The 9,345-nt window shown below is 54.3% G+C and overlaps 1 protein-coding gene across 2 annotated transcripts in view; it reads left to right on the top strand.

The window, feature by feature from the left end:
- Positions 1 to 9,345, top strand: part of SLC24A4 (solute carrier family 24 (sodium/potassium/calcium exchanger), member 4) — a 120,080-nt gene that overhangs the window by 560 nt on the left and 110,175 nt on the right. Inside the window, exons 2-3 of one of the 2 annotated variants that reach the window (XM_004681607.2) lie at positions 88 to 240; positions 2,095 to 2,205. In XM_004681607.2, the coding sequence (XP_004681664.1) occupies positions 111 to 240; positions 2,095 to 2,205 (241 nt within the window). In that variant the 5' untranslated portion in view covers positions 88 to 110. Of the gene's footprint in view, positions 1 to 87; positions 241 to 2,094; positions 2,206 to 9,345 lie in introns of those variants that run through there. The other variant, XM_004681606.2, reaches the window with a different exon arrangement.

Below are 9,345 nucleotides of genomic sequence, written 5' to 3'. Positions count from 1 at the left end.
TCTCTGGGCCGCGAGTCTTCGGCTGCAGCCTCGGCCGCTCGTCCACAGCTCACACTCGGGTCGCTGAAGCTGCCCATCCTCTCCCAGGGACAGCAGCCAGGCGCTCCGGGATGGCGCTTCGGGGGCCTCTCGGGCCGCGCAAAGTTCGCGGGAGGCGAGAGATGATGCCGCAGCAAGTTGGCTTCGTGTGCGCGGTGCTGACCCTGGTGTGCTGTGCGTCCGGGCTCTTTGGAAGCTTGGGTAGGTACCCGCGCGGGCCCACCCCGGGAGTTGGGGGGCTTGCGCTGGGAGCCCGCGAGGCTGCCCCGGGATGCGTCCCTCCTTCCCCGTCGGGTTGGTCCCAAGGGTTCATCCAGTCCCCCCTCCCCCAGCCCCGGCAGGTAGGGCGCTCCCAGGAGGTCTGGTACCCACGCTCGGAGCTGTGGCGCCTGTTCCCCTGAGCTGCGCGGCCCGGGGGGACGCAGGACGCTGCCGCCGGTCTGTGTTACTAAGGCGAAAGCTCGAGCCGCTGGCCCCTGGCGCTAGAGTTCTGTCCCTGGAGAGCCCCGGGGAATGGGCAGCGCTGCGGTGGATCCTCTGGGCTTGGGGCAGACGAAAACTGAGTAGCCCGCCTTCGCGTTCTGGCGAGCGGGAAAGCATTGTGCCGGCGCGGTTCGCGGAAACCCAGATGGAGAGGCTGGGAGCTGTGTCTCAGCCTTCGCTTGCCCCTGCCCAGGTCCAGATGGGTGCCCTGGCGTCCTGACACGTCCTCTAAGCCCTAAAGATGGGAGGTTGCTGCCGTGTTTCCGCAACGCTTCTCTTACCTCCTCTACGTGCCCACGGGGTGGTGTTGGTGGGGTGATCGGTGCACGCTGTGTCTGGAGCCACGGTCTGTGCTCCTCCATCCAAAGAGGGTCCCAGGGACTTGCTTAGTGTATGGTCATTTGAGTTGGCAAGAAGAAACTTACAAAGATGATCTGGGGCTTTTTATGGGGAGGGGGGCAGGGTACTATGAACTCAGGAGGAGTCCTCAGAAGGCATTTAGTTGGTTGACGTTGGTATTTTCAGATGGATTCTACAGACCATTTAGTTCTGCACATTTTAAAACGTAAAAGAAATGCAGGTGATTTGGCAATCTGGGCATAGAGGCAAAGCCAAAAGGGACGTTTCGAGAGGATTTATAATGATAAGTAAGAATCAAATGGAACTTGATTAAATTTAAAAACATACTACCTGTCAAAACTCAAACTTTGTGGCTTGAGAATATAAGCTTAAAAAGTGACTCACTCCAGCGGAAATCCAGAAAGATTATTTGAATATCTCAATGCTGGATGCTTTTGCAGTCGGGCAAGTTGGTGTGTTTCCCCCCTTCAATTATACACCAGAAATAACGAAATGCCTAGAGGCTCTTAGATGTCAGCACTACAGAGCAGAAATCATTATCAGCAGAAGCAGTGTGCACCAGAGAGGTAAATGAATACCCTGAAGGTCTTCGGTGAGGAGCTTCTATTCGCTAGACCAGGCACTCCCTTTCAGAGTTTGTGCTTGGTCCCCCCATCCACGCCAGTGATCCCCCTCCTCACTCTGTATGGTCCTTGAACTAGCAGCATCAGTATCACCTGGGAGCTTGTTAGTGCAGAATTCAGGTCCCAGTCCAGATCTACTGAGTCAGAATCTGCATTTTAACAAGGTCCCTGGGCGATTGTGTGCACATTCAAGGACAAGAAACCGGTCTATACTCCATCAACCATCTCCACTTGCCTGCTGACTTACTACCCCTCTGTAGTTGCTCCAGAGGAGGGATTCCTAAGCATGGGTGCTGGGTGAGAGCTTAATGGTCAACCTTCCTGGCACCTGTGAGCAGCCTGAGGCTGGTGCCATCTTGGCCAAGGTCATGTCACGTGCAGACTAGAAACAATGAGCTGAATCTAGGAAACAGATGACTGTGTATAATATAAGCGGGTGAGACTGTGCTTCTAGCCTTTGTGACACTCCCTACCGGTGACTGTAAATCAAACAGGGCCGCCGCTGGCATTGCTAGACACATATGAGGCCACTGTGAGAACACAGGCCCACCTTGACCTCGTGGTGTCTGTGCCTTGTTTTTCCACCCAGGGCACAAAACAGCGTCTGCCAGCAAACATGTTCTACCAGACACGTGGCGAAATAGAAAGCTGATGGCACCCATGAACGGGACTCAGACAGCCAAGAACTGCACAGATCCTGGTAAGAAATCGAGTCTCCCCGCCACCCCCCCCGACCCCGCGCCGCGCTCCCTGAGCACGTGGCCTGGAGCCCGTGCCTAGGTGGGCAGTTGCAGCCAGAGTGGTGGTTCACGAACCGGAGTGGGCAAGGGGAGCTAGAAGGCCTTGAGAGGTAATGAGCAGGTGCTCATCAGCGGTGCTGCCAGGCAACTCAAGTACTTTCTTTTGCCCAACAAGGTCATAGTCAAAAGTTTTAAAATTTCATTGTCTTCTCACAATGCTTCTACAGGCAGAGTGTTTTCCTTCTCCTGAGGCCTGTCGGCTGGGGTGGGGGTGGTTCCTGTTGCTCACAGGGCCCAGCTGATGGCACTCTAGGGGTAGGAGAGCCACGCTGGCAGGTGGCTCTTTGGGCCGGCCCAGCTGGGTCTCTGCACACGGCCACAGCAGCAGGGCCCCTTCTCTGCAGTGGGAGCCCGTGGGGTGTCCTTGCAGCCGGGAAATGGCTCCGCTTGCCTGGAAGCAGCTTCAGTGTCTCTTGGCATCATCCTGAGGGAGTCATGGGGACCAGAGGCTACATCATCTGACCTCCTGCCACAGGCAGGTCTGGCTTTAATGGGTGAAGGAGGGTGCCAGGGTGGTGCCAGCATGCAGTGGGGCAAACGGAAGCTGCCAGCCTCACGTCAGGCAGCCCTGCACCAGCCCTGGCCCACGTGGAGATCTCTGTGAGAAGGATCCAGAGGGAGAGTGTATTTGAAACCCTTTGGGAACAATGCAGTTTTGTTACAGAGAAGTATTTTACTGTAGATGGGGACTGCTTAGCTTCCAGCTGAATTCCTGTCAATCACAGCTCCTTTCTTAGGTCTCTCATTTTTTGCCTGTAAAATGGGTGGGGTAGTCCTGGCCAACTCCAGGGTTATTGGGAGACTCTGGTACCGCCCTGAATGGGGCCATGTGTGAAAGGAAACAGAGACCCCCAGCAGCAGAGCAGGGTTGAAGGTGGTGTTCATGTGTCTTACTTTCTTCCGGAGGTCTCATCCGCCATAATCTCAGCCTGGAACACAGGCTGGTGGGGCTGCAGTGTGTGGCTGGTGCCAGGTGCTTGAGGCTAGAGCCTTCCCTCAGAGCTTGTTTCCCACGATACTCACTTCCACTTCCCTTCCCTCCAGACGCCTTCTGAGAGGTACTCTGGGGTCTTGGAAGGGAGGCCAGGGCAGGCCTACAGAGAAGCAGCTGGGTTCCCTTCAAACTTTGGGGCACTTGTGTCTGGGAGTCCATCTGCCCTGGCGAGCCTGCCGTGCGTGGTTGTCACTGGAACCGCAACCCCCAGCACACCTTTCATCAGCCAGAACATGGGGATGCCTTTGCTGACCATCAGTGTGCATGAGGCCCGGACTAATGTTAGGGTCCCTCCGAGGACTCCTTAGTCCTCAGATGCTAGAATTTGCACTACTTGCAGGGGGAATATTAGTGCATTTTGGCCTAACTTGCTGGCGCCCCTCTCGGGCTCACCAGAGACAGCTTGGAAAGCAGAACAGGCAGATCAATGGAAGTACACTGCTGAGGGGAGCAGTGGGGGGACAGGAGAGGTCTGCTGCGCCATGTGGGTCACTTCCCTGGCTGGGGATCGAACTCATGCTGAAGTGGCTGTGGCTGTGGCCAGCCTCCTAATGCTGTGCCTGACCTGTTGCACCACCGGGGAGGACCCTCCTCCCGCAGCTTCTATGGCATCTAGTCTGGGTATGTGAGCTTGGACAGCGCCCTGCTCCTTAGGACAGTGCTTTCCCATGCCGGTTGCTTCACTGCATCCGCAGGGTCTGGCCAGTGTCCAAAGTCCCCACCTACTAAGGAGCAGTCAGTCCTATTTGGCAGGAATCTGGCCTTGCCCCGCCCCCACCCTCACTGAGAGAGGAAGCAAGATCTTCGCAGTAGTAAGTTCACTTGCCGCTGCTCCCAAGCACTCAGGAAATGTCAGTTGGAAGTGTGTTTTGATTATTGAACAGTTTAATCCTTAGTGTTTTCTGCATCAAACAATCAAATGAAGAACACATTTAGTTTCCTAAGAAGTTTAGTGACCCCTCAAAGCCCTTTGCCCGCAGGAGTGTCCTTGGGGTGCTGGATCCAGACCCACGCCCTCTGTGCTCCCCTGCACCTGCCCAGCTCCACCCAGCCTAGGAGGGGCTGAGCACACACTTTCAGGATCCCCTTGGGGTCTGAGCCCCACCCCCCACTCTGTTTCATTTCACTTCCTAGCACAGATGAGCAGTGGTGTCCAGCCCTGGGGGAGGGAGCATGTGTAGGACGGGTCCTTCCTACCGGTAGTATCAGGTGACCAGGGAAGAGACAGTTTGATGCAGGGTGGCACAGTCGTGCCCCCCTACCCCCAGCAGCCCCACACTGCAGGGCAGGAAAACTCCCCGAGCTGGGGTTAGTGAACAGAGGCTTGGTTGACTCCATCTGAAGACATGAGAATGACGGTTAAGGAGGGTGTCACCTCAGCAGCTCTGTCTCTGCGCTGCCCTCCCCTGTGTTGAGGTTCTCATCGCTGTACCCCCCATGTCCATCCAGACCTAAGCGCTGGGACAGAGCACCCTGTGCTGATCTGCTTCTGCAGACACCCCAGTTGTCCTGCCTGTTGAGTCATTCAGACCCCTAAGCCGATTGACTGGGCTGAGGAAGTGTCGGGCTCACCCCTGGGTCACAGCTCTGCCTGGGTCACAAGACACCCCCCCCCCGCCCCGGAGTGAGTCAGGGTGGGCGGCATCAGAGGAGCAGCCTTCATTTCTTTAAGACTGTTCATCATGGGGGTCTGTCCTGGGGTAGAGGGGGCGTGCTCCCACTGGGGGTCCTGGAGGGGGCAGAGGTGGCTCGAAGGCTGCTGCATCCTTCCCCGCAGGGAACTGCCCACAGAGAACGACTGGGGGGGTTGCTGCCTCCCCTGGAGCTTCCACTCAGCTTCCATTTTTACCAGCTGGCGGCCCCAACCTGGTCTTTTAGGGATACGGTGAGATGAACCTGCCCGCAGCCCTGCCCACATCAGACGTTCAAGAGTGGCCAGTTCTTGGCCACCAGGTGCCCAGGTGTGTCCTACTGACTGGACATATCTTCCCCTCCCTGGGGAAAGAGTGATTTCCTCCCCGAAAAATACGAACTGAGTCCTGCTCAGGGTCTCCTGAGACTTGGCGTGGAGAATGGAACTGTGTCTGGGGTCACTCCCCTGATCTTGGTGGTGGTCTCAGCTCATGTTTCAGCTTCAGGGCTCCCTCTTCACCCCATCACGTGACGTGACCTTACGTCATCGCTTTTATGACAATGACTTACCATCATTTGTCTCCCCTTGGCTACTGGGCTCACTGCTCTGTGCTCAAAGAGTGATGCTTAACGCTGGTGACACGTTGGGATCACCTGAATTACCTTAAACATGCCCTGTAGTGTCTGATTTTATTGATCTGGAATACGGCCCAGAAATCAGTCCTTTAAATGTTCCCCAGGCACTTTAAACTGAAGCCAGAGTGGAGGCTCGCCAGGTCGGGCGCTGGACCTAGGAACTTGTCAGCAGCGTGGGGCCTCAGACCCACCCAGACCTCCTACTGGATCCGAACCTGCAACCTAGTGATACCCTCGGGCAGGTCACCCACACCCAAAGGCTGAGCGGTTCTGGCCAGAGCTCTGCCTGCCACTCCTGGCAGGCAGGACTTCAGTACACATTTGAATGCTGAATGAAAGCTGAGACTTGAACATAGCAGTTTTTTTTCCTCCTGAAAACCAGTTTGGTTTCTTTTTCTCAGTGTAGGGAGGGTAAAAGAAATCTGCTTCATTTCTGACTACTAATGTCTACAAAATAGCCACAAGGTTATCTTCCCCCAACGGTCTGGGCCTCTAAGCCTCAGATCTTTATTTCATGGCCTGTGCAGAGCCCTGTGCAAAAGGCAGGGAATAAGAAATGAGAGGCCTGGCTGAGCGTCCCTTAACAAGGTCTGAGCTTGGCTGCCATAACTAAATACCACAGACGGTGCGGCTTAAAGGACAGACATTTATTTCCCGAGTGCTGGAGAAGGGGCAGTCTGAGGTCCAGGTGAGGGCCAGCTCTGCTCCAGGTGAGGCCTGCTTCCTGGCTTGCGGATGGCTGCTTCTCACAGTGTGTACATGGGTGAGAGACAGCATGATGCTCTTATAAGGGCACTAAGCCCATTGTGGGACCCCACCCTGTTGATGTCATCTAAACCTAATGACTTCCTGGACATCCCACTTCCAAAAACACAGATACCTGGGCTAGCTCCAGCCCTTGAACACCCTTGAACACAGAACGCACAGTGGCCAATATCTGTCCGGAGTTAGGTGAGCTCTAGAGTCATGCCTTGCCAGCTCACCCATGGCAGGTCTCTTGCCACGGCAGCAGAAAGGGGGAAGTCTGGGTTGCTTTTTACAACCAATGTGTGTGCTTCCGTTTTTTCTTCTGTAAAATGGGGGTGGTAATTGCACCCATCTTACAGCGTTGTTAGAATTAAATGAGTGGATTCATTCAGTGCTTATACACACACACACACACACACACGTGCTTGGCACGTGATACCTGTTTGCACGTTGGCTTCCATTTTTATCTTATCTGTTTAGCTCAGAGATAACGCAACGCTGCGGGATAGTAGCGTTGAACAGCTTGAACAGCTGTGCCAATGACAGGTTAAGAAATAAATATCTTTTGCTTCTCTGGGAGTCAGTTGTTTTAATTTTTATTTTTGAAGATTTAGGATGCTCGAGGGTGGCTTGTCGGACTGTTTCTTGTCACTTGTATTCCTTTCCATTTTGGCTTTTTAGCTGGGGTGGCCATGACCTCCCCTGTGCTTACCTGCCTCCTCCCCCCCCTCCCCGAGAGCCAGTAAGTGGCACGTGTCACCCTGTTTGTCGGGGTTCCCAACATCCTAGCGCTGCTGTTTAGAAAGGAGAGGGAGGCTCTTACCTCCCTGGTGAATTTGGAGGGATTTTCTTTGTCGTGTTTGGTCTTCAATTTTCATTTATGTCTTAGGAAATGCCCGTGGCTACGTATATTAACTCAGACTGTGGGAACACAATACCATGGACTGGGGCTTAGACAACAGAAATGCATTTTTCCAGCCTGCAGGCTGGGAGTATGAGGGAGGGTGGTAGCCTGGCTGGGGTCAATTGAACACTCTCCCTGGCTTGCAGCTGGCTGAATCGTCCCTGTGGGGTGCATGAGTGAGAACAAGCTCTCTCCCCAACAATCCCCTCAGACCCTCCTAACCATCTTCTACTTCCATTACCAGCACACCCCAATTTAGTGTGCTTTGCTTTATCGCACTCCAAAATACGGTGTTGTTTTGTTTAGTTGTTTGTTTTTCCACCAGCAAAAAGATGAAGCTCCAGTGACGGTTACCATTTTTAGCAATAAAGTGTTTTTTCACTAAAGTAAATTCATTATTTATTTTAGACATAAATCTTGCACACCACAGACTATGGTGTAGTGGAAATATAACATTTACATGCACAGGGAAACCAAATAACTTCCATGACTCAATTTGTGACAACATGGGCTTGTTGTTGTCTGGGTCTGAGCCCCTGCTCTCCCCGAGGTGTGCCTGTAATTAGGGGGTTAGTACTTCAGCCTTGGACTTTCGAGGAGACGCAGACATGCATGCCACACCAGTGGAAAGACGGAGAAAGGACTGATTAAGGGACATTTCAGGGCGCTCTGAAGAGGCAGGGCAGGGGGCCCCTCGCTTTTCAGAGCAGAGCTGCTGGAGGCACGCCCTAGGAGGACATCTCTGGGTCTACCTGCCTCCCACCTCCCCTTCCTCTATTCTCTATGGGGCTGCTGTGCCGGCCTTGGTAGCAGCGGGAGGGGTGGGATCCCATGCAAAGGGGCAGACGCACCCACTGCCGCCGGTCTCTTCTGTGGGCGCCCCTGTGTGTGGGGCAGAGGTTCAGAACTTACGAGTAGGAGGGGGGACCTAGAGCTGCAAAAAGTACACCAGGACATGTGGGCGTGGAGGTGGGGTGGTACCGCGACATGACGAGGCATCTGGGTGCTGAGGGAACGTCTGTTCAGAGGCGGCTCCCGCAGGCTCTGGAGACAAGTCACACATCTGAAGTCTTCACGTTGTTACGTAAAAGCAAAACTGCCTTGGAGAAGCAAGGACTGGGCAGGGTCGAACACAGATCAGTTACTCTCCCAGAGGGCTGGGGCAAGCATTTGGCCTGCGGAGGGGTCTTCTGGGCCGGGCAACCTCCAGGGAGCCGGTGACTTCTGGGGGAAAGCGTCGTCAACTACCCTGGGGCAGTGATAGGCTGGCAGAGCCCCTGACCCCATCACAAATCGAGGTCGAGGAGACAGCTGTTCCCTCCCAAGTGGTCACTCTGACTTTCTGGTGTAGAGGCTGAGGGTGTTATAAACAGGGGGCCAGGGAGGGTGGGAGATCTGGGTTTAGTATTGGTTCCGCTGAGATCCTGCCTGGCATTTATACACTTCCCCACAACCCCGTTCTCTCTCACCTTCCTCACCAAGATGAGGTTGTACTGGACAAGCAAGGGCTGACCAGCAGCTAGAAGGAGCGCCTATCCCAGCAAAGGCCAGTGCCTTCCTCTTGGAGGTGACAGTTTCATGTGAAGATGAGCGTGTGGGTTGAAATCCCAGCTCATGTGACCTTGAACAGGCTAACATAATCTGAGTTTGTAAATCTGAATGTGAGCTTTTGTAAAAAGCGGGGAGCAGAGGCCCCTGCCTGCCTCAGGGGGTGGCCGCAGACTTGAAGCGCATAGCTCTAGGTGTGCTGAGCACTTGGGGCAGCTACCTCAGCGTAGACACCACTAACAGCAACATCCCAGGACCGGGTCCATTCCAAGTAGTAATCTACTTGCTCCTCGCAGCCAGCTCTTATGTAGGTCCGCAGGGCGGCTCCATTTTGCAAATGAGGTGGAGGAAGCCCAGAGAAATCAAGCCACCCATCCAGGGTCGCCAGGCAGCAAGCAGGAGAGCCAACTGTGCATGCTTATTTCCAGTTAATAGACTTAATTTTCTTAGAGCCGTTTTAGGTTTACAGAAAATACAGAATTGCTTTATTTTTCTTCCTCGTTCCTCTAGTCCCTCCCCAGGTCTCCCCACATGAACATCTTACATGTGTGATGCACCTATTGCAATGGATAAGCCAAT

Source organism: Condylura cristata, unplaced genomic scaffold, assembly GCF_000260355.1.
Source record: "Condylura cristata isolate star-nosed mole 26May11 unplaced genomic scaffold, ConCri1.0 scaffold00013, whole genome shotgun sequence".
NCBI classification, from domain to species: Eukaryota; Metazoa; Chordata; class Mammalia; order Eulipotyphla; family Talpidae; genus Condylura; species Condylura cristata.
Note: the sequence above shows the minus strand (reverse complement) of the source record. Positions and strands in the feature narration are given on the sequence as shown.